This window comes from Anolis carolinensis, chromosome 4, assembly GCF_035594765.1.
Source record: "Anolis carolinensis isolate JA03-04 chromosome 4, rAnoCar3.1.pri, whole genome shotgun sequence".
Taxonomy (NCBI): Eukaryota; Metazoa; Chordata; class Lepidosauria; order Squamata; family Dactyloidae; genus Anolis; species Anolis carolinensis.
Window position 1 is genome coordinate 183,424,303 of NC_085844.1, and position 24,875 is coordinate 183,449,177.

The window sequence follows — 24,875 nt, forward strand, 5'->3', positions numbered from 1 at the left end:
CATTGCTAATTAAATTTGTTTCTTACCTGTAAACCCCTCCTTCGCAGGATGCTTGAATCATCCATATTTCCAGTTCTTGGCTACTCTATGTTACCAAAATCTTCCAGTGTTCTTCTGTATCTCACTTGTATTATTCCTCCCCTTTCTCTTCTTTGCAAATAACAAAAATTGTCTGCCTCTATCATGAAGAACAAGCTGTCAGTGCCTGTGATCAGTTATATATTTTAAAGTGCTTCCTTATTGACATTGTCACAACATATTCAAGTAGCCATGACAAATAGAAATCCTGGTTTCAGAATACAGATGTTTTCATTCACACACACATTTGTGTACAAGTTAAACACCTAGAAATGCAAGTGTAAACAAAATGTCATAAGCAATCAATTCATATTTCCTCCTTTCTCAGGTCAAATTGATCTGCCACACAAGCTCAGTAAATTAGAACAGCTGCATGGATCTTGCAATAACCTTCCAAAACACAAAACTGACTTCCTTGACAATGCAATGTCACAAGCCACTTATTTTAAAAGTCCTCCAGTAGTTCAAACAAATATAAAATCCAACATCTATAAAAAGATGTCATTATGTTCAACATGCAAAATTTCTTTATCCTTTGAGCAGACAAAGCAGATGTCAGAGTCTTCAGATACAGTAGCATATTCTTTTGTTTCTGCTGTCTCAAGTATGCTGAGCTCCTTCCCTGAATATAGTTGTCATGATTTTTCTTTTAGTTCTATGCTGAGAATTAACTACTCCTTTTATACACTAAGGGACTGAAACACATGTCTGGTGTTCTGAATACGTAACAATCCAATCGTTGTCAGAGCTATTTATCACTGACAGAACTGTCCCAAAGAAACCCTTCTATTTGATATCTCACGGTTAAGTGGCATGCATATTTCTACAGATCCACTCCCACTCTGTATTATCCCACCCACACCCACACCCACCACCCACACCATTACTTCCCAAAGACTATCTTCACAGTACAGTATTTCTAAAGTATTGCTACACAGTAATTACAAATCCCATTTTAAAATACAATGAAAGTATACTTACAGAAACAACAGTTAAGTAAATCTGAAGAAAAAATATTTGAATAAAATAAAAAACAAGCCAAAATACAAAGTGAATAAGAATTCCACAGAGCATCATCACTGTACAAGGCCCACAAGAAGCAAACTTTTAGACAAAGAAATATTGTGAGATAAACCAGTTAAAAAAATCTTTGTAATCTTACAAAGCAGCACAATCCACCTTCTGATTGAATCATGCCACAAAAAAAGACGACTTTCTTTTCTCCATGCCTCAATGTGGCATTTAACAGAAAGAATCAAATAGCAAACATAAATCCAATGCTTATTAAACTATTTCATTAAATTATTACACCATTTAAAAATATAGTAGCAAGAAGATGAGAAGCATGAGCCTCCTGCTACTAATTCTTCAAAAAGCATCATTTCATTTAAACACGGCTGTCATCAAAGAGTATTTCAATCAGATATTTTTAGCTAGTACTTAAAGGTGATAAGATGATTTACATATTTCAGCTAGTGTCTGTGCTAAATGACATGAAGTCACACAAGCTAACTATTCCATTATAAAGTGACAGAAAAACAAATACGGCTTAGTTTCATTCAATAGCATCATTCTGATATGCCATGTAACCACTATAGGCTTGGGGAGAGGATTCCTAACAAACCCTCAATTCGCCAGCATCTCCTTCCATCTGCCGTTTTAAACAACTGAATGCTAAATTAGATCTACGGATTCTTTGTGAGCCACCCAACAGAAGAACTAACTGCAAGCAGACTGATCAGGCAGCTTATTTGCATAAACCATCATACAATGCAGAAGGAGAGCACTACAGAAAACATCTCTGCCAGACCTCTGATTTTAAAGAAACAGCATCATTATCCCCAAAGAAACAAAGAGGAACAACCACAGTAAGATTTGCCCTATATAAACACAATGCGTGTTTCACAGTTTAAAAGAACACAAAATGCAGAAAGTTATGTATAACCTTATTTCAAAGTATTGCCTCCTGGCAACACATGATTGCTTTCAGAAATCAGCATGATTTCTCATCTGTCTCCATTTCTGCTATTTTCTGCAGCCTGTTTAGGAATCCTTGAATATTCACATACATCCAATATTAATTTTCAATTTTAAAAAATCATATGTAAAACAAATCATAATGTGATCTGATTATTTTTAAGAGAGGAAATCAATTATCATCCAAACCTGGACAATTTCAATGCTTTAAAGGAAACAATGTAGTGTAACTTTCTGAGTTGCCTAAAAGGTGAACTTAACTTTTTTCCTTATGGTTCACTTATGCTTCAAACGCTAATTTTTCCACTCTGTGATATATCTGCCATAGCTACTATTAATATTAATAGCATTAGCAGTAGCAGCAATACCCAATGATGTCTGAAGAAATAAGACATAGTAATGAAAACAAACTACTGTACCAATTAAGGAATTTTTTGTATAATGTAGCTGAAATTATCATTCATGTCATAAATCTGATGATGTGCACTGGAGCCAATAAAAGTTTATGCTAGAATTTCCTTGTTTTCGGTAAGTCTCAAAGGTGTTATGGGATTTCTTTTATCTTTTAAGAATGAAACAGATTAAACATGGCTATGTCTTTGAATGGCTAAAACAAGCACACTTACTTTTATCAAACTAAAACACCTGATCCCTAGCATCTTATAAATTCAGTTCCCAAAAGATTCCAATCTTTGTTAACAAAAGCTGTCAAGAGTCAGACGCTAATTAACGAACAAAACAGAGTTTATTCAGGAGATAGGCCAAAAAGTAAACATAAACACAGAAGATAGCTTTAAACACTTAACTATCAGTGTTTAAAAGCAGTCCAAACAAAAATATATATCAAAAGTATGTTTTAACAAGCCAACCGGATTATCCACGCAAATATTCAGATAAAACTAAAAAGGGGCTTCAATTCAGCTTCTAAAACAAATTGAGTTGGCTTATAAAAATAGACAAAACAAACAAGGACTTGGAACCTTCCAAAAACCTTCCAAGAGCTACAATTAGTAGCTTAAATCCGGAACTCCAAACAGGAAAACAAAGCTAAGGAAAACAAACTTTGAGCCGGTGCAAAAGGCACTGTGGGTCCAAGCCCTTTCTGTTGCAAACAGCCGGCTCTGTGGATTTAAAGAGACAGTTCTCAAAAGAATCACCAAACTGGTCTGAGGACAAATAAACTGGAACCGCAGCAAACTGCTTCAAGGATGCAGATAATGCCAGGAGCTCCTAAGAAAAGGCGAAGAGGCGTCGTCAGGTTGATCCAGGGTCAGGGCAGGAGACAGCAGCAGGGTCAGGAGGACAGGCCAGTAGTCAAGAGCCGTGGGTAGACATCAATCAAAGGGCGAAGGCAGAAGCAAGGTCGAGTTCCAGGCCAGGGTCCAAAAGGGTGCAGTCATCAAAACCAGGTCCACGAAATGGCACAAAGAGCCAAGGCAATGAAGGTAACAGCAGATCAGAAGCAAAGTCCCAGTCCAGTCTTGAACGAACAGAAATCCCAATGGCGCTTCAGCAACACCTTGCCACACGCAAAGTGAAGTGACCAAACATTCCCAATTTATTCCCCTTCCTCTTGGGTGTCCAAACACCCACACCCAAACAGCAGGTGTCCCGGATCTTACTCAGAGTCAGAACTCCACACAGCTAGGGCTCGTGGATCAGGCGTGCCTAATTGCTCGTCAGAGTTCCAATCATCCTGCCCACACTCAACCCCATGCACACTTAAAGATCCATCTTCCCTTCTCCAAGCAGCCCAAATGGGATCTGCTCCTGAAGATACCCAAGGTTCAGTAGTATCCATAGGCCCCGATTCCCCAGACATCTCCGGTGGCCGTGCCCATTCAGTGCCCACTTCCTCAGCCACCACCTGTTCACCAGCATCCATTTCTTCCCCAAACTCCCCATCTGAATCTTCCTCAGAAGATTCCCCATTAAGCTCTCTAATCCTTTTCCTGCGCAACTCCTCCAATGAGCCCTCCTCGCGAGGGTTTTTCCTTCCTCTCCTGATCCCACCACCATCATCCATAGTCCCCAAGGCGCAGTCACAACAAAAGCCTTAATGATTAAAAAGAATGTACCATGTGACATTAAATACTTGAAATTATTGAAAAGCAACATGCATGTATATATGAATGAACTGGGACTTAAAATCATCAAAATAATCCAAGAGATTCCTTGAGCCCAATGTAAGGAACTTTTGCTAATAAAGATACCCATCCAATTTTAGTAAATCTCAGCTCTAAACATGAACAAATAATATGTGAGTATCTTGTGGAAGATACAAAGATATAGCAGAAGAGAAAACAGAATTCTGCTCTTGCTTCCAAGCCAGGATTTTTTGTGAATTTCAAGATTTCATTGTTATTATGCATCATGTTCAAGACTAAAGAAAGCTAGAAGTCATGTATACACTTTAATAAAAAATTCATCTGTATTATTCTTTCAATAATAAACATAAGCAGTATGAACCTCATTATATTGTGTGAACACCACTGTAGTTGGAATCTTATCCTCTGTTGCTCTGATACATCTTCAACACAGAGATATTTATGATAACTTTAACTTTGCTACTACATATTCATTGAAAACCAAGTAAAAGGAAATTATGAAAGTAGGATTCCTTATAGAAGAAAAAAAAAACTGAAATCCATTTCTCTTTGTCCTGAACAATGAAGATTCCATCATATTTTCAACACCGAATAAAAATATTTCAAGATGGGGACATTTTTGGTAGACCAAAAAAGGATAATAGCGGTATTGCTGCAAGATAATGACTATATTGATATTATCTATTTTATAGATGAGTCATTTGATGATTCAAGCTTCCATTACCGTCGAGTTCTCCCAAAATGGTTCATAAGGCTTTTAGTATATGGCAAAGCTACTGCTGAAACTGCAATACTATTCACAATACTATCTGAGAAAATGATTCATCTGGCTCAACCTTTCCCCATAATTCTGACTAAAACATACTTTAGCCAAAGCTGTTGACAATTGTTTGTTATTCTCTTTCTCCTTCACTCTCTACAAGCAGCTTTCTTGCAGCAGATCAGTACAAGACCATCCACATGCTCAGCACTCTACAGACAAGAGAACAGCAAGACCAGTAGTAATATCAACGTACTTATTCCAGACAGCCTTCCACAACTTTGTAAGCCCCATTATCAGCATTCGTGTAAATCAGTAGAAACATACTCAAGCATGGAGATAGACCTATGGGATTTGCTAAAACTTTCAAAGTCTCAGGTTATGTGTAAAATCTGGCAAACCCTCTTAATATATTCAGAGGTAGTCATATTAGCCATGCACCAGAACAAAAGAAAAATCCACCAAGGAATAGTATCTTTATTGGCTAATCAAAATGTTTGGCACACATGAAACAAGCTTTAAAAACTCTACTGGATGTTTCATTAGGCAAAGTTTTTTAAGACAAGTGAAAATGTTGCAGCTGCACACCTACATTTTGTCTTAGAAGTTAATTCTCTTCTTCTATTATGGGATCTCATGCTGGCAGAAACAACTCCCACATTTTGGTCATGTGGGGAAAGAAATAAAGGGCACTAAAATTGAACTCCTTTTGCCATAGTAAAGGAACTCCACTTGTGATCCAGGAAGTCCCTGTCTGTTTGTGAAGCCACAGGCTCCTTTCTTGAGCACAAAGCATTGCATTTCTCAAGGAGCATCTGTATTGCCACATCTAGAAAAAGTTATAGGTGCTGTAATAGTAAAACTTATCAATTATAGCCCAAAAATTTTACGTTTGCTGGAAGTCAAAACCTCAGAGTTAAGTCCCCCTAGTTTATTTCTTTTAAAAGCCATACACCCTTGTCACATAACTTTCTGACCATGGATCCTTTTTTCCCAACCTAGGCTCTCAATTCAGCCAGATTAATAAGGACAATGAATGGGAATGGAGTTTCCATTTTCCCCCCACCAGGATTCAGATTCCAATGAGTGTGAAAGGATAGACCAACTAAAGTTCACTAATAGAGCAGCTCCTGCTGCTGTAGAAAATGAGATAGTCAATTGAAGGAATTGTGAGAATAACTAGAAAAAAGATGGGCCAAAAGAATTAGTGCCAATGGAAGCCAGTAGGTGGGATCAAACTAAAGAGCACTCCAGTTAGGCTTTCGAAAACTATTAGCAGTCTTGTCTCTTGGAAGGCCACAACTAAGGCTCAAACCTGGGATCTCCTGCAAAACTATTTCTATTGGAAAGGCAAGGATTTTTTCCACAATATTTCTGCTCCTCACCATATATGATTGGGAATGTAGACACCAACTGGAAATATCAAATATCCAATTCCTCCAGATAAGATGGGACCTAGTTTTCTGAGGTCTTGATGCTGACCTGGTATATAACAGTGGCTCTGTGTAATGGAGAGAAGGAAAGATGTTGTCATAGCAGCCATTCTCTAACATTATGCATAAATTAACTGCTTCCATGCCAGAATGACACATTGGAAATAGCTGATATGTTTTTTCATGCTTCGTGGGAGTTGCAGTGTTCCTGATGTGGCTGCAATTTTCTTGGGGTTGTTTCCTTTGTTTTTACTCTTTGTCTGGGGACTACATAGGTTAGATAAGTTTTGCTAATGTAAGAGGGACATTCATTTAGCAGTACATGATTCCCAAATTCTATCCCAACACACACTTAATTGGTGAGGTATGTAGCTTAGTATTCCTAACAGTATGTTTGGTTCACTTACAAGCAAACCTCTGAAGGGTTAGAAAGACATATGAAGACCATGTTTGGATGTGATAGCAAACTCATGGTTTACAGTGACAAGAACAAATCACAAAAATCTGCAGTCTCAAGAACTGTCTCCTGCTTCACTGCAAACAAGAGATCACAAACTTTCATCTTCACTTTATTACAGTAGAGTCTCACTTATCCAACATAAACAGGCCAGCAGAATGTAGGGTAAGTGAATATGTTGGATAATAAGGAGGCATTAAGGAAAAGCCTATTAAACATCAAATTAGGTTATGATTTTACAAATTAAGCACCAAAACATCATGTTATACAACAAATTTGACAGAAAAAGTAGTTCAATACGCAGTAATGCTATGTAGTAATTACTGTATTTATGAATTTAGCACCAAAATATCATGATGTACTAAAAACATTGACTACAAAAATGCGTTGGAAAATCAGAATGTTGGATAAGAGAGTGTTGGATAAGTGAGACTCTACTGTACTTGCAGTTTACTGTTATTTTTAACTGCCAAACTTTGGCTAATCTTAACTAGCTAATCTTAAGACATCTTCATACTCCATGGTTGAAAAGTGGCTTGTCTCAGTCCAAAGAGTGTGAGACTATTCTTTGTATTCTAGTTGTATAATGACAATGGTTTACCATGATGTCTAAAAGACAACAACTCTGTTCTCTAACTATTCTCTTCTTACCTGAATTCAGCCTTCTCCAACTTGTTAATCTCTAAATGTTTGAGATCACAGTTCATCTATTCCTAAGCACTGGCCTTGGTTGCTAGTCTAAAACATCTGAAGGATAACAAGTCTAGATAACTGACTGGTTTAATATAGAATATTTGCGGCCTAATTAGTAAACGGACCAACAATTTCAAGTGGCTTTTTTACATAAAAGCAAAGATTGCGTGTATTACTGCAGAAAAACAAACCATGGATGGTTAAATATAGTTATGGATGCAAAAAACTATAGATATTAGAATGAGTATAAAGTAAAAGGAGAAGAAATTGGTAGCATCCCACATTTTTTAAATTTTAATATAACAAATAAAGATTGCAGAAAGCATTTTGTAAGATGCTTTAAAATGTAGGCGTCTGAAAAAAGCCAAAAGTCAATAATAAAAGGATCATTTGTTCTCTTTCAAAAGTAGATTATTTGATAGTAAAATTATATGCACAGGAGAAGTCATGTGAAGGTAATAAAAATGGCAGGTAACAAAAACATAGTGATTAAAATAAGCAGCATTCAGTCCATACGATTCCTTCTCTAATGTAGTCGGAGAAGCCTGAATATCCTGTTTCTAGCTGTTAAGGGGAATAAAAACACTACAAAACTAAGACTAACTCTCATCAGGACATTGTTGATTATTCACATTAGAACTCATATTTTGAAGATATGTTAAACCTACAAGAAAATTAATGTTAAAACATTCTACCTTTAAATGTTTTATCAATTCCTACTAATATCTTTCTTACATTCAAACAGTCTGGGGAAAAATCAATATTTATGGATATTTCTGCAATCATGATGGAATGGTCTGTTTCACTGACAAGGCACTATAAGTCAGTACATATAACAAGGTAAAGCTCAATTATCAAGGCTATCATAAGTTAAAATGTGACATATTTATTCTTAAAGCTAGACAATGTGGAATAGGGCTCTGAAACAGCTGCTCTTCGCCAATTTAAGTGCTCATTTGTTTTACACTGACCTAGAAATCAGCACCATCCTAACCAAAAGCCAATTAGATAATGTTTTCGCCCAGATTGTAAAATGCTAATTGAATGTATCTGGTACTGAAAAGCAAAGTAATAAATCACATAAATGCAGTCTGGTTTTTCCTCAGTATGAATTTGAAATGTTGCAAGAAAATCTTGAAAGGATTACATCCAGAATGCTAACTAAAACCTCAAAAAGAAATCATGTAAAAACCAACCTTGAAGCACTGTTCTTCAGTCTGAATTCAAGGCAATGGTAATAATAGTTAAAACCTTTAATAACAGCTTGGTACTTGATGCTTAAAGGAGCACTTCTCCCTATGTATGCCTGCCCAAGTAATAAAGTATGCTGGAAAAAGCAACAGATTTTGGAAAGCGGTTGGAAAGAGTTGATGCTGCTTCAACACACTGATTACAAAATCATTTTTCCTTGTGGAGGCCTTAATGGCATTAATGATGGTTTTATTCAAGCACGAAGGAAAATATCTGTACATGGTCTTTTACTTAACTTTTAAAATTGTCATATGGTTTGACACATTTGTTAACTGTAGAAATTGTCTTTTACTGTTATAAAATTTGAAACTGTACTATACTGAAACTATACTGCCATGAGATATTTTGATACAGTATGGAACATACATACATACATACATACATACATATATATATATATATATATAAATCAGACTTGTGGTCAGTGCAGTTTTGCTTGCTCTGGGAAACAAGGATGATATGACTCATTCCTCCTTTCTCCTGCATCCTCTTATATATCCACTGAAATACACACACCCTAAACACCATGGTAATATTAGCTTGAAAGGGAGATCGGCAAAAATCATACCACCCACTCCTTCCAACAGGAAACTGGAACTTGAGTATACATGAATATGGAAGGGATATGTATTTCAACAATCTAGATGTTCACGTTTTTTAAAAAAAATCTGGTTATAATATGATACAGCTGTATCCTGTACTTATTGTTCCTTACTTTTTAAAAGGGAACATACACATTCTAACAGTACAGCAGCAGCCCTTAACCCCAAAAATATTTATTTAACATAAAATATATTTAAAATTGTTAACATGTATGATTCCCAAGTTGCAGACAAGCTTCAAAAATGCAACATATATCATTTAAAATTGTAAAATTTCAGATTTGACTTAATTTAGAAGTCTGGGCCTTAGTTCTACAAGGATTCCATCACCTTAGCTGTCTTAATGATCCTGCTGGCAATAAGGGATTTGTGGCAAATCCCAGCATGCAGTAACTTTCCCAATTACCTTAATAATTTATGCAAATGAACTGTGCCCTCCAGCTCATTACAAGCTGCCAATATGCACCTCATGCTGCAGTTCATATTAACATGGTTTTTATTCGCTGTCCAATTTTTAAATTCTGAAAGCAATAAAAAGTGAATTTTAAAGGAATTTGTTTTTATTTATTTTTTTCAAATGAAGCATCTCCATCCACATAGGATGTATCTGCACTGTAGCATTGGACAATGACTGTTAAATTAGAATCAAACTGGATTAATTCTACAGTGCAGATACATCCTATGTGGATGGAGATGCTTCATGAAATGGTCTAGAAACTTCAACTGGTCAAAAAAGGGCCATAAAACTTGTAATATAAGACTAGAGGGTTACATTATGCTAGAGCTTCATAATATCCAACAGCATCATTCTAGACAGTTTCCAGACCCATCACAAGTGCAGTAGAGTCTCGCTTATCCAATGTTCTGGATTATCCAACGCATTTTTGTAGTCAATGTTTTCAATACATCATGATATTTTGGTGCTAAATTCATAAATACAGTAATTACTACATAGCATTACTGCGTACTGAACAACCTTTTCTGTCAAATTTGTTGTATAACATGATGTTTTGGTACTTAATTTGTAAAATCATAACCTAATTTGCTGTTTGGGTTGTTGTATATCTTTCGGGCTGTGTGGCCATGTTCCAGAAGTATTCTCTCCTGACGTTTTGCCTACATCTATGGCAGGCATCCTCAGAGGTTGTGAGGTATGGATAAACTAAGTAAGGAAAGGAAAGAATATATATCTGTGGAGAGTCCAGGGTGTGGCAAGAGTCCTTTGTCACTGGGAAGCCAGCATTAATGTTTCAGTTAATCACCCTAATTAGCATTGGAAAGGTTTTGTCTCTTGCCTGGGGGCATCCTTTGTTCAGTCATTAGCTGTCCTCTGCCCTCAGAGTGTTGGTTCCCATTTGATGTTTAATAGGCTTTTCCTTAATGCCTCCTTATTATCCAACATATTCACTTATCCAACATTCTGCCAGCCCGTTTATGTTGGATAAGTGAGACCTTACTGTACTAAGCACTTTGGGGCTAGGCTACACTAAAGATCATCTCCTCTCATGGAAAGGTCCCCAGATCCTGAGATCATCTTCTGAAGCCCTCTTCAGTTCATTGCTCTTTACACGTAAAGCTTCTTGTTAATGTTTTAGTGACATAGAGAGTACTTACGTCAGCTAAAAGTAATATAAATATTTATGTGATTTAAAAGTAATACAAAGATGATCACAAAGCTGGCAGAGTACTGTCCATTTCTTGCTGTCATCCATCTTAAGGGCTAGCTATAAGTGCTGATACTTCATGGTCAATGTGTAACAACAAGACAAATGCAAAACAATATATATCAGATTATATCATGTCTACTCAAAAGTTTAGAAACTTCAGTGGGACACAATCTCAGCTAACAGTGTACAGGACTGCTGTGTTAAGTGGTGTGTCAAGTGTTTCATAAACATGTAAGAAGAATCCTGCTGGATCAGATCAAAAGCTTGCCTAGTCCAACCTTCTGTTTATACATTAATTTTATATATGAATTTCCCCTCATATGTTTGCAGGTATTTGCAAATCCTTTATACATATAGATCCATGTACCTGTGTATCTATAGGCATACATATACATTATTTTTATATATGAATTTATCCTCATATGTTTGCAAGTCTTTGCAAATATCTATATAAAGAGAGATGTCTGGATAGATATGAATATATTCTTACCTACCTATATATAGAGCTTGGAAATATTACAGGGGGGAAATGAACACACAAATATATACAGACATGTCTAGATAGATAGGAATATATATATATACTAGCTGTGCCCAGCCACGCGTTGCTGTGGCGTTGTCTGGTGGTGTTGGTGAGAACTTGTTGAGGTAGTGGTGGTATTGAATGTCTGTTGTATGGTTGTCTTTATGTTTAGTATGCATTTGGTTGTTTGTGTAGTGTGAAAGTGGTGAGGGTAGAGGGGGTCTATGTCCCTGTGTAGTACTGTATAGTGAACTAGCTGTGCCCGGCCACGCGTTGCTGTGGCAAAGTGGTGGTGGTATTGGTTAAAAATTGTTGTGTAATTTTTATTTGACGTTATTTGCATTTTTAAAATTAATTTTATTGTAAGTTATATTTTTATTTATTATATTTTATTATTTTATTGTATTATTTTTAGTTATTTTCTGTTATTATAGTATTTTATTGTATCCATTTTTTAGTGTTTTTTATTATTTTTTATTGGGTTGCTAGGAGACCAAGTTGGAGGAGCTTAGCCTTCTAACTGGCAGCAATTGGATAAAAGCAATTATTCCTCTCTCTCTAATTAGGACTTTATTTTTCTTTTCTTTTTGTTGTATCAACCTAGAGGCGTGAATGATGGGTTGTGTTGTCAAATTTCGAGGTTGGGGGGGCCTTTAGTTTTGTTGTTTTGTCCGCTGCCCTGATGCCATTACTCTTTTATATATATATATATATATATATATATATAGGGCTTGCAAATATTGTAGGGGAAGTGCGCGCACGCGCGCACACACACACACAGAGGGATTTGCAAATGTTTCAGGAGGAAATGCATATGTGAAATTAGTATCTATAATTATAGATCTATATCTAGCTCTGCATTGTTATATAAGCATTGAATGTTTGCCTGTTACTATGTTGAAAGCCGGCCTGAGTCCCCATGGGGAGATAGGGTGGGATCCGAATGAAGTTTTTATTATTATTATTATTATTATTGTTGTTGTTGTTGTTGTTGATACCATATTGTTTTTGTTGCCCCTACTTTTCCACTTATAGAGCTAGTTTATTGCTTTTCTTTGAAATATGGTAAATATTCAAAAACATTTAACCTACTGATGCCTCGATTAATGAAATTTTATTGGCATCTATTTTTATTTTGAAATTTACCTGTAACTACTGCATTTTCCACCCTCGGCTTATACTCGAGTCAATAAGTTATCCCAGTTTTTTGTGATAAAATTAGGTGCCTTGGCTTATATTCGGGTCGGCTTATATTCGAGTATATACGGTATATTAAATACAATTTCCCACTTTAATACTCAATCTCAGAATCTGAGAGATTCCTTTAGGTCTCCATATAATCCCTTTTTGTTTTCATGCTCTAAATAATGTTGTGTGATCAGCAAATATTATCCTCAATGGACCTTGCTATTCATGTTTCATAATTTTAAAAAATCTTTCTAGCAATTAAAACAAGCTTTAATATAACTAATCTCCTCAGCCCACCCTAGTTTCAAAATTGGTTGTACTTTAGCTATCTTCTATTCTGCTTGTGCAAAGGAGGATCTTGAGAACACGTTATATTTTAGTTAGAGCATCAGCAATTTGGTTTTTGAATTTTCAAAGAATTCACATAAATGCAGTGATTTTCTCATCTGAAAATTGTCAATAAGGTATAAAGTTTCCGCTCTTGCAACTACTATTTACATTTATTTATTTACTGAATTTTTACCCCACTCTATCTCAACCTCAGAAGTGATTCAGAGCGCCTTTAGCTCTTCATTCCCTTCTCCCCCTGAAAAATATCACACAAAGCACAGATATTCTTATTCTCCCTTCAGAACTTTCTATTTATTGTCGCTCAATGGTCCAATAGCCTCTTTGGCTGGCTTTCCATTGTGATATATTTGAAGGGTTTTTTTATTATTCCTCTTGATTCTATTAGCAATATGCTTCTCAAAACCTTAATTTGCATCCCCACTTATTGTCTGAATTTCTTTAATGTAAGTCTGTGTTCCCTTTTAGGTTTATCTCAAATTGACAAGATTTCCATATTTATACTCTTTGTTCCAGAGAGTTAAAACACTTTAATATTTAATTTAAAACTTTAATATTTAAATAGAGGGAATTATTTGTTGACCCTTTTAAAACTTTGGAAGTACAGAAAGTACTAGCACATCATAATTAGATCATTTAAATAGAATAATTTATTGAAGACAGTCTCGTGCTTGCTAAACACAGTAATGGCTAATTTTGTAAAAAGCTGAATGCTAATGAGAAACTGCTATGTCATCATGGAAGTGAAGGCCGCCTTCCTTCTCACACTACTTTCTGAATGGGTAAAGAGTTCTCAACACATGGAAAGAAGACTCCTCAGAATAAATTCATTCAGTTCTGACCATAGGATAGGCAGGAAATGGAGGACCAAACAACCCTTTTAATCTCAACCCACAATTACTGTTTAAGATGGACTAAAGAGAAGAAGCAAGAGAAGAATTATTAACTTTCATCCAAATAAGAACATCAGTGACCCAAAGACAGTCAGTAGGCTACACATAGGAGAAACCTGTAGTGACATGATATTAAGAGCCATGTTGAAGGCACTTTCAATAAAGGCTAAAGCTAAAAAAATACTATATGGTAATGAAGCCATGAAAAATGGATACTAGATTAAAAGGGTCACAAGAGAGACTTAAAGTAAAGACAATAGCAGGTATCAACAGTGTAAGTTCCTAAAAATAACTTACTGATACTAAAAACCAAAGTACTGTACTAAAAAAAAACCCAAGTATCAGGCACATGTATCAACTCTAGATTGTCAGATCCTTGCCTTCTCTTTCATAAACACAAAAGAAAGGTTGTCACTTCTAGAAGAAAGATGATAAATGATCATAGTTGAGATCCATAGCTAGAGGAAGACAGAAAGTAAAGAAGTAGTAAATTCCCCTTCGTAAAACCAGAAGCTGGGACATGACTGGATAGGAGCAGCATCTAATGCCATAGGGCGTTTATGAAGGAAGAGATATAACCTACAGGATCATCTGTAAAATAGTTAGGAGCAAGTCAGAAATAGAGTTGCTAGAGGAGAAAAACGAAGAGAATTCGGGGAAAGTGTCTGACAGGAGAAAGTGTCTATTATTGTGTACTGATTTGATTTAATAATTCACAAGATAAAATATCATGCTTTAACCCATTGAAGTCAACAATCAATACATCAAAGTATTGAGGGCAAAGTACCAAATCCAGGGATCTTAAGGGTAAAAGGGCAAGGTGAAAGATAGAAGACCAAGGTTAGGGATTACAGGACCATCCTGGAGAGATGTAACAGCCTTCAAATCTGAATTTAGTGGAACCAACTTCTGCATAGATATACAGTAGATGTCATGGAATAAAAAGAAGAGGTATGATTTGAAACCACAGAGACCATACTGTCACTTTAGGGTTTTATTTCAAACTTCTGTTTTGTTCTATCACTGGGTTTTCAAATAGTTTTACAACAGCAAAAGAATAATGAACTTCACTTATGTAGGTAGAACTGCAGGGCTGCAATACATATTTTGTAACTGATCAACAGCACATCAACAGAAAAAAAAATTAAAACAGCAAAATAAAAAGAGCAAGCTATAAGCCGGTCCATAAAATATTCATGCTATGAGAACACATCTTTCATCCCACTGAATGTACATTCAGAATAATTCTTTATAAACTATTTCCAAGACAAAAAAATAAGAATCTTGCTTGCCAAGCACTCTCCAGCAGTTTCTCACTTTACACTCACAATAGCACTGCTGTCAGAAAGAAAGCACGGTCTGTGTGCCAAAATCAATTCAACAAGCTCTTGGACAGAACAAAAAACAAAACAAAAAAGACACAACACATAGCATTTGAAGATAATGAGAACTGCAATCATTCCAGCTGACAGCAGATGAATATCAATTATCATAAGGGAAGATCCATGAATTTACATTTGGTTATGTAGCCATAAGATGATGTACTTCAAAATATATGGCAAGGATTCAGAGTCTTCTCAACAACTGAGGAACTTCTCCAAACATAGGAGAAGAATACTGAGAGAAAACCAGATTCATAACTGAGCTGTAATATTTCTGCCAAACTGAAAAGTTTTGAACACTATATTAAATAGCATTATGTGTCAAATTAAAATATTTAATCTTCTTTACGTAACTGTATATTTGTACACCACAAAATGATGACTACCGTAGGCTAGTTTTAATTCTAACAGCACTTAACAAAATAACAAACTATTCACCAGCACCACTCTTAGTAGTCTGTCACTGGACACAATTACCTTCCATATAATTATTACTGTACAAATAACTGTGAAAATCCCATTTTCAATCATGTCTTTTTTAAACATTCCTAAAAGTACTGAAGATAAATTTAATTCTTTGAATTCAAAATAGTAATCTTCCCATAACCCCGGCTCTTCACAAAATCTAAGGTTTTACAGCAAAATTGCTCAGACACATTTCAGTCAAAGATGCAATTGTGACTGAAAACCACTGAGATGTTGAAAACACTACCCCCATATTTTAATGGAGCCAATTTTCCTCAAATTGCCAGCATCTGGAGTGGGTATTTTTGTTATTGTTTTGATTTAGACATTACAAGCTGGGAATCTAATAGAACTGAATGGGGATAATCAGACTTCGTACTCTACTAAGCATGGTAATTTTATTCTATGTTCATGATATTTCTTTGTCAACTGCTATGTTCTTTACTCCACCACCAAAGATGGGAAAAGTCAAATTTTATTTGCGGACACTTCCTAGCTGCTTCTCCATGTATTTCCCACATAATTATGCAGTGGTCAACCTTTTTTGGTCTCTTTCCCTACTGCTTCTTCCACTCACTTAGAGGGTATTCTCACCCACCAACCATCTCTCCCTTTGTGCTATTCTCCAGTTCTCAAAATGTAAAAGATGGGCAGGAGGTGAGCAAAGAAGGAAATGCTTCTTAAAAGGGCAATAGTGTACAGATGTATTACTAAGGCAATGTGAGGAATGCAAATAGGAAAATATTTGAAAGAAATGTGGCTTGGGGTGATCTCGGAATAGGTATCAAAGTGTGGTAAATTCATTGCCATCAAAAAGACTTAAGGCGGTGAATAACCAAGGCTGGGAGTGTGAGAAGACGGTGAAAGATTATTGGAGTGCATCTCTGTGTGTGCATGCACATGTGTAAGGATGAGTAACAGATAAAGAGGCTATGTAGTGACCATTCCACCCTCCCTGAGCTCTGATCCTGCCCTTCACTAGCATTCGGTCAAGAAAAGTTAACTAATTCTATATGGCAACAGCATGTTTTATCATCTAAATGTGCATCCTTCTGTAGTCAGACAGCATAATCCATACCCAAGATTGATCCTGTATTAAGTAGAGGATTGGACATAACAGCCCTTATACAATTCTATAAAAATTGTCTTGGAGACCATGTAGCCAGGTCTTCCTCGGATAAAGATTGCAAAATGTATTATGTAGCCAGGTCTAGTAACTAGAATTTTGTTTTCTAAAGCCAGACACCTAACCTGTTTTGTACCATTTTCTATTTCGTACCATTTACCATATATACTCGAGTATAAGCCGACCCGAATCTAAGCTGAGGCACCTAATTTTACCACAAAAAATTGGGAAAACTTATTGACTTGAGTATAAGACGAGGGTGGGGAATGTAGCAGCTACTGGTAATTTTTTTTAAAAATAGACACCAATAAAATTACATTGAGATATCAGTAGGTTAAATGTTTTTGAATATTTACATAAAACTGTAATTTAAGATAAGACTGTCCAACTCTGATTACATAATAAATTATTGCGAGCTGTTCGACAGTGGAACTCTCTCCCCCAGGCTGTGGTGGAGGCTCCTTCTTTGGAGGCTTTTAAGCAGAGGCTGGATGGCCATCCGTCGGGGGTGCTTTGAATGTGATTTCCTGCTTCTTAGCGGGGGGTTGGACTGGATGGCCCATGAGGTCTCTTCCAACTCTACTATTCTATGATTCTATGATTCTACTAATGGGTACCATTTATTAGTTTCAGTAATATCCCGTTTTTCTTCCAACAAACTGAAGCTGGCATCCTTCTTTCTATCATTATCCTCAGAATAATTCCATAAAATAGTCTGGGCTATGAGAGAATATCTCCTAGTAAGCATTGTGGACTTTTAAATAAGCCCATCTTCCCCAGTAGATGGCACCAAAGCATAAAGTTTATACCACACAACTGTCATGTCAGATTTTAAGAGTCAATTTCACACTAATGTAATATTTTTTGAAAAACTAAAAATATATACCACTTTATATTAATAAGAAGGTTTTACAAACATCTTTTATAAAATGGCATCTTTTATATAATTTACAGTGCCCAACTACATATGTCTATTCTAAAATAAGATCCACTCTGTTCAATGTGACTTGTTCATAGGTTAGTTAATTTATGTGTACATTTTTAAATCCACTGCGTTTAAAATACTAAAAATACTAAAAGACACTTGGTTTTTTTGCAACCAACTGTTGCCCTTTTAAAGAAAATGGATTAGTTGCATGGAATTAATCATAAAGACCAACAGCTTTTAATTTATGCCAAAACTGTCATCATATGTTTCGTTTTTGAAGGTTATATCTGCAACAAACAATCCAAATGTACGTGCACTTGTTTACTTTAACTCAGACTGTCTTTTTTCTATGAACAACTTTAAGCAAAACATGTTTTCTATAAAACACAGTATAAAACTGACTGAATATGACTCCGTCTTATATATTTATTAAATAGCAAAAAATATACAGACAGATTAGTGTTTTGGCATTGAATGTATATATAAAAACAAAACTATAATTGTTATGATTGAGCCTCATGGCTCTGTTACTGACAGACGTGGGCGTAAGACTCCTCGAGAGTCAGATACTCTCGAGGAGCGAGAAAGAAAAAGACTGCGAGACATTTTTGCAGCACCATCTGACGAAGAGTCTTTTGAGGGGTTTACGGAGAGAATGGAGGAGGGGCTGGTTAGCTCGGAGGAGGATGAGATGGATTGGACTCGGGTAAGGGAGGAATTGGGTGCCACTGGTCATGATAGGATAGAAGATGAATGGGGACTTTCAGGACTAGACCCATGGCTTAGCTGGAGGGATGGGACGGGATCCACAGCTGGAGATGCTGTGGGGCGTAGTCAGAGGTGTTCCAGCTCTGATGAGGAAAGTGATGAGGAAACGCCCGGGTTAAGGAGGACAGCTGACAGTGATGAGGATTTGTAACTGGCATAAAATGGGGCTTGGGAGCAATTGCAAATTGCGTTGGGCAAGGTAATCTGGACAAACGCTTGGGATCTGTGTGGGACGCTTTCCTGAAGACTGGTGTGTTTTCCTGTGCTGAGACGTAAGTTGTTTTTGGAATTCAGGGTCAGACGGCGGGAGGAATTGTGTGGGCATTTGTTTGTGCAAACCTGTGCTTACTCTTATTAGCTTGACCTTCCGTCGTCTTCTTGACGGACGCCATCTCCTGCTTTGAAAACTCGGATTGAACTGACCACGGCTTGTCTTCCCCCTTCTGGACTTGGAAACTACAAACGTCTACTTCTGGCTTTGAACCACGGAAAGGAACTGGGTCTACTCTTCTGCTACAATCCTTGGCTGATCTGTTCGTGTTGGAAATCCTGTCTGCTGTGTGTGTGGGAGCGACGCAAGTTCCTCTAAGCACCGTGTTGGCAGCAGAGAGGAATCTGCTGCCAATTAGTTGCATTCTTTTGTTCCTTGGCTTTTGTTTTGTTTACCCTCAGGCTGAAGCAAGCAGTTTGTTTTTATCCGGATTAAACTTCGGTTTAATCCGGTTTATCTTTTGTACGTTTTTTTTTCCTTGTCCCTTTTTTGCTCCTAAAGGCTAAAATTGCCTGGCCCTTGTGTTTTTACGGGCATTTTTGAGTTCTGTAATTTAATAAACTCTGTTATTTTGAACCTTGTGGCGTTCTGTCCTTGACAATAATAGATCTTAGTTTTTACTGATCACAAATGCAATGTTTATCTCAAAATAATACCATACATGTTGTGGATGAGTCTCTGAGTAGTAGTAACAACAGGGAGTTGGAGAGTAGGCAGGCAGAAAGGTCTACTCGGGAACAAGATCCTATAGAAGAGCAACAGCAGGAGAGGATTCGGCAAATACTTACTGAACCCACTGACGAAGAGTCTTTTGAAGGGTTTGATGGGGATGCTGGGTTTGACAATGAAGCAGTTTCTATGAGAAGTGCTGGGAGTGACACTGATGAGGTTGTGGATGAGATGGATTGGAAAAAGTAGCAGAAGTTGGTGAGGAGCCTACAAGTAGTGGCACATTCAGAAGATCTGTTGGGAATGAAACTTGGAGGGAAGATTATTTGTCTGCTGTTTGGGAGGATGTAACTAGAAGCAAGAGAAGGGCCGCTTGGCAGGCAAGGCAAAGAGCAGCTGAGGCAGCACAACTGGCAGCTGAGCGTGGGGTGTTGTCTGATTCTAGTTTGGAGGAGAATGCAGAAGCAGCTGAGTGTGGGGCATTGGCTAATTGCAACTCAGAGGAAGGTTTGTAATAAAAGGAGGGCTGGTTGCAATAGGGACCTTGCGATTGGCAAAGTGTATGCTGGGTCGTGATTCCTGAACTTTGTGGATTCTTTGGGATTTGCTACTGTTCTCGGTTTGGTTCTGGACATTGTGTTCGCTCTTGTGCCCTGACTTTGGATTGGACATTGATGCTGCTGTTGTATCCTGTTTGCTGTGGATGACCTCTGGACTGGCTTGACTACGACTTTACTTCATCTTGGAACGTGTTCGCTGAAATGATAGCGAATACGTCTGCCGGGTATTTTGGTTAGTGGGTTGGGATTTTTTAGGACTTTGGGACTCTGTTTTACCTCCTTTTTGACCGGTTGGTCTGTGTTTGTTTTTGAATACTATTTTGCTGCTGTTAAGCATTTTTTTATTCTTTTGAGCTGTTTCTTCATTAAACTATTGTTACTTTGTACTTGGGACTGACTTTGTGGTATCTGTACCTTGACAATCCATGATACAGTCTCACATAAACCTTTCAGGTATGGACAGAGCTTGGAAAGTTACTAAAGGTATCTCACTTTGGATGTTTTTTTAGAACCTGTCAAAGTGCTTTGATTCTACATGGCAGAGGACTGGACTGGATGGCCTTTGTGGTCTCTTCCAACTCTGTGATTCTATGGTATACCCATGTGTAAGCTGACCCAATGTATAAGTAGAGGGCAGATTTGGGGACAAAATTATTTTTTGCTATGACCCATGGATATGTCAAGGCTAAAACTTAGGGGCATGCAACAAATAAATGTGTTCCTCTACATTTTAAAATGCATAGGAAGAACAGTAAGTGATCTGGGGGTTTTTTGTAGTTCAGGGTGTAAAGTACTTTGCTTAGCTTAAAATGTCTAAATCTATACAAATACAGATAAGGAAAGGAATATAAATTAGGCTAGAGATTGAGAGTGCAGCCTGGAACAAAAGGGGAGGGGAGAAAAGCAAGAAAGCAACCTGATTCTATTAGGGACCCAGCACAAATATAGTGAGATAAGGCAGAGGCAAGAAGCTTCCATCTCATTTGGCCCTCCCTTGTCTAAGTCAGAGAAAGAAAGGCAGTCTAAACTGTCATGGGACCAATTCCCAGGGCTGAATTTGCAAGCCCTGGAATTGGAGCCATAACATCAACACTCCTGAATGTCTCACGAAAACACCTGGCAGCAGAGCATGGGAACTCGGGGGTGAAAATCATAACAATTATAATGAGTAGTTTGTGTGGGAATAGTAGAAATGTGATACAGGGGGTGGGGTTTGGTGATGATATTTACGTGTGATGTTACGTTGCAACCAAGGTGATAAAATTGCTTGTATGTAAACATTATGCCATTCTCGACTTTTTCCAAGTCGTGTGTTCTTCAATAAAGATTGGTTTTGATAGCAGCTGTCTTTGATCTGCGTTCATGCTGGTCGTTTGAAGTGAGCGTGACATTTAAGTCGAGAATCCCATTCTCACCCTCCTGCGGAGTCGCAGTGAAGTGAAAATGAGTGGAGCTCGGCCGCTGGGAGAGGAAACGCTACAAGCCATCGCTTCCTCTACCGGATACCCCAGACCGAACGGAATTACCCAGAGGATCCCCAGAGGAGGAAGAGGTGTCTCAGCAGCTGCAGAGACCAATTGGGGGTCTGGAGGGAGCATGCCGGAGACCGTGGCCCTACGGTTGTCTATCTTGGAGACCAACCTGTCCAGGCTGTCGGAAACCGTGGGAAGATTGGTGCCGCTGTTGGAGGAGAATCTCCAGAGGGAGCCCACTCGATACGGTGCCGAAAGAGAGCCGAGTAAGGACGAGGCTTGGAGCCAGAGGGGCCAGCGCGCATCGACGCAGAGCCCAACGGCGACAGGCGGCGGTGGAGATGAGGAGTATTGGCAGGAGCTGGAGTTCCGAGAAAGGATGGCGCGCGAGGAGGATCGCCAGCGAGCCTTGGAGACTCTGAGACCGCCAACTCCAACAGTACTCCCAACCCCCCGAATGGGTGTCGGGGTTGAAAGACCGCTGGAACCAGGGATCGGGTCCAGCGGGTTGATGGAGGAAGGCGGGGAGGAGCCGGAGATCCATGGAGACGGGGAGGATGCACCGTACGGCGATGGAGTGCGAAGTGCGGGGGCTACAGCAGGACCTGCGTTCAGATGGGTGGAAGGGCCGACAGCAGCAGCGGAATTCCGAGGGCCGCGGGGAACGACCGCCGGGCTGGGACGCGGAGTGATCAAAGGGCCAGCTCAGGGGAACCTGATGCAACCCCTCCCCAGACCACCCATGCAAAGGCAGCGGGCCGCAGAATGGATGCCTAGGAGAGAGGAGCTCAAACTGGAATACGGAGGGGAATCATCCGAACTGAACTTTTTCCTCATTGGCATCAGAGGATACATGGAGGACAATGCACACACATTCCCCTCCGAAGGAAGCATGGTTCGGGCCATTGGTAATACTCTAAAGAGGGGAGCGGCCAGCTGGTATGTGCAACTACATGCCAGACGCGACCCGTGCTTGAGGTCAGTGCCCCAATTCCTCGCCGCACTGGAAAACCGATTTAGAGACCCGCTGGAGCAATTGAGGGCTCGAGACCAACTAAAAGGAATAAAGCAGAGGGACAAGACGGTACCCGAGTACGCAGAAGAATTCCTCCATCTCGCGGAAAGGGTACCAGAGTGGTCCGAAGTGACCAAAGTGGAGATATTCAAAGAGGGACTGCGCCCCGAGGTATTTAGTTGGGCGGCGCACAGAGATGACCCAGAGACACTACAGGGTTGGATTCAACTGGCGGGGCGCGTCGAATCCACCCTGTCCCAAGTAAAGCGCTTCCGGAGCGGCGGCGGCGGCGGCCAGCAGAGACCAGTGGCGAGGGGTCGGGGAGAAACGAGGAAGCAGGAGAGACCCGGAGGGAGGCCGGGGATCCCCTTCAAAGGAGACGACAACAGACCTAAGCCGGGATGCTTTGTATGTGGGAAGACGGGCCATCGGGCGGCAGAATGTTGGGCCCGAAAGGGAGAACCGCCCAAAGCCTCAAAGCCCACGCCAGCAGCCGGGAGACGAGCGGAGGAGGAGGTGCGAGCCCCAGAACCCCCGGAGAGGCTGGTGAGTCAAGACAAACGCATGCTGGTAGTGCCGATCTGCTTGTCGGGGTTAGAGAATCGGGCCACCTGTAGAGCATTCGTGGATTGTGGTTGCTCTAGGAACATTATAACTCCGGAATTAGCAGGGGCGCTAAAATGCCAGCAAACGCTGCTTGACGCTCCAATTGCATTTTCGCAGCTAGGTGGATCAGTTGCTGCTGGGGAAGTATCCACGAAAGAAATACAGGGGATCCCATGTAAAATAGGCAAATGGGAAGGAAGAATATCCTTTGTGATAGCCCCTATTGCCACATACAATATCATACTAGGGATTCCATGGCTAGAACAGGCAAACCCCGAAGTGGATTGGAGGGGAAAGAGCCTGGCATTTAAAAAGCAACAAACGCAATGGGAGATAAGCAAAATAGCAGAAGAAGAGAGCGAGGGAGATGAAGCGGAGGAAATAGACCAAGAACTATTGCCCCCTGAATACAGGGACTTTGTGGATGTGTTCAATCAGAAAGAGGCAAGTAAATTACCTCCCAAAAGGAATATAGAAGTAGAAATCGAAATAACCCCAGGAGCAAACTTACCAAAACCAAAAGTGTATCCCATGTCTGTTCAGGAGAAGGAGGAATTGAGGAAATACATTGATAAGAATCTGGCGCGAGGCTTCATTAAGCCGTCCAGCTCCCCTTTGGGAGCCCCAGTGTTATTTAGGAGAAAGAAAGACAACTCTTTAAGACTGTGCATTGACTATCGAAATTTAAATGCAATTACTAAGGATAATAAATACCCTATGCCCTTAGTAAAGGATCTGATTACCGTGTTAAAGAAAGGGAGCATGTTTACCAAACTTGATTTAATTGAAGCTTATCATAAATTAAGAATCAAACCCGAGGATACTTGGAAAACTGCATTTTCCTGCGCATTCGGACATTTTGAATATCAAATTTTGCCTTTTGGTTTAAAAAACGGCGGCGCTTGCTTTATGCAGCTTATAAATGAAATCTTACATCCACTATTATATCGAGGAGTATTCATATTTTTGGATGATATCCTTATCGTAAGCGAGGACAGAGAGCAACACATTGAACTAGTCCGGGAAGTTTTGCAAAAACTGAGGGAAGCAAAACTGTATGCAAAACTTTCCAAATGTGAATTTAACAAAACGCAAATTGACTTCTTGGGGTATCGAATATCTCCGGAGGGGTTAGCTATGGACCCATCCAAAGTGTCGGACGTAAGAGAATGGGGAGTGCCTCAAACCAGGAGACAATTGCAATCGTTCCTAGGATTTGCAAATTTCTATAGATCATTCATAAAAGGCTTTGCGCAAATAACCGCACCCCTCACCGAACTTTTGAAAACAAAGGGGAAAGGGGAGACGGCGAAAGTGAAAGCCCCTGGCGCCAAGTTGAGTTGGACGCCAGAATGCCAAAAGGCTTTTGAAACCCTAAAAGAACGCTTTACAGAAGAACCTGTCCTAAAGCACCCCGACATTCAAAGCCCTTTCATAATACATTGTGATGCTTCGGATTGTGCATACGGAGCAGTACTATTGCAAAAAGATCAAAATGGGAACTTAAAACCTTGCGGATATTTATCTCGGAAGTTCAGTGAAACTGAGAAATGTTGGCCCATATGGGAAAAGGAAGCATTAGCTATATTAAAGGCATTGGAATGCTGGCGACACTTCCTCGAAGGGAGTGGAATC

The 24,875-nt window shown here is 39.0% G+C and overlaps 1 protein-coding gene across 6 annotated transcripts in view; it reads right to left on the reverse strand.

Annotated features, from left to right (window-relative positions):
* The window catches only part of mast2 (microtubule associated serine/threonine kinase 2), a 199,709-nt gene that overhangs the window by 162,583 nt on the left and 12,251 nt on the right, over positions 1-24,875 (reverse strand). Inside the window, exon 1 of one of the 6 annotated variants that reach the window (XM_062978354.1) lies at positions 27-2,189. The exons of the other annotated variants lie outside the window; for them this stretch is intronic. Coding sequence (XP_062834424.1) covers positions 27-65 — 39 coding nt within the window. The 5' untranslated portion in view covers positions 66-2,189. Of the gene's footprint in view, positions 1-26; positions 2,190-24,875 lie in introns of those variants that run through there. 6 annotated transcript variants of the gene reach the window in all.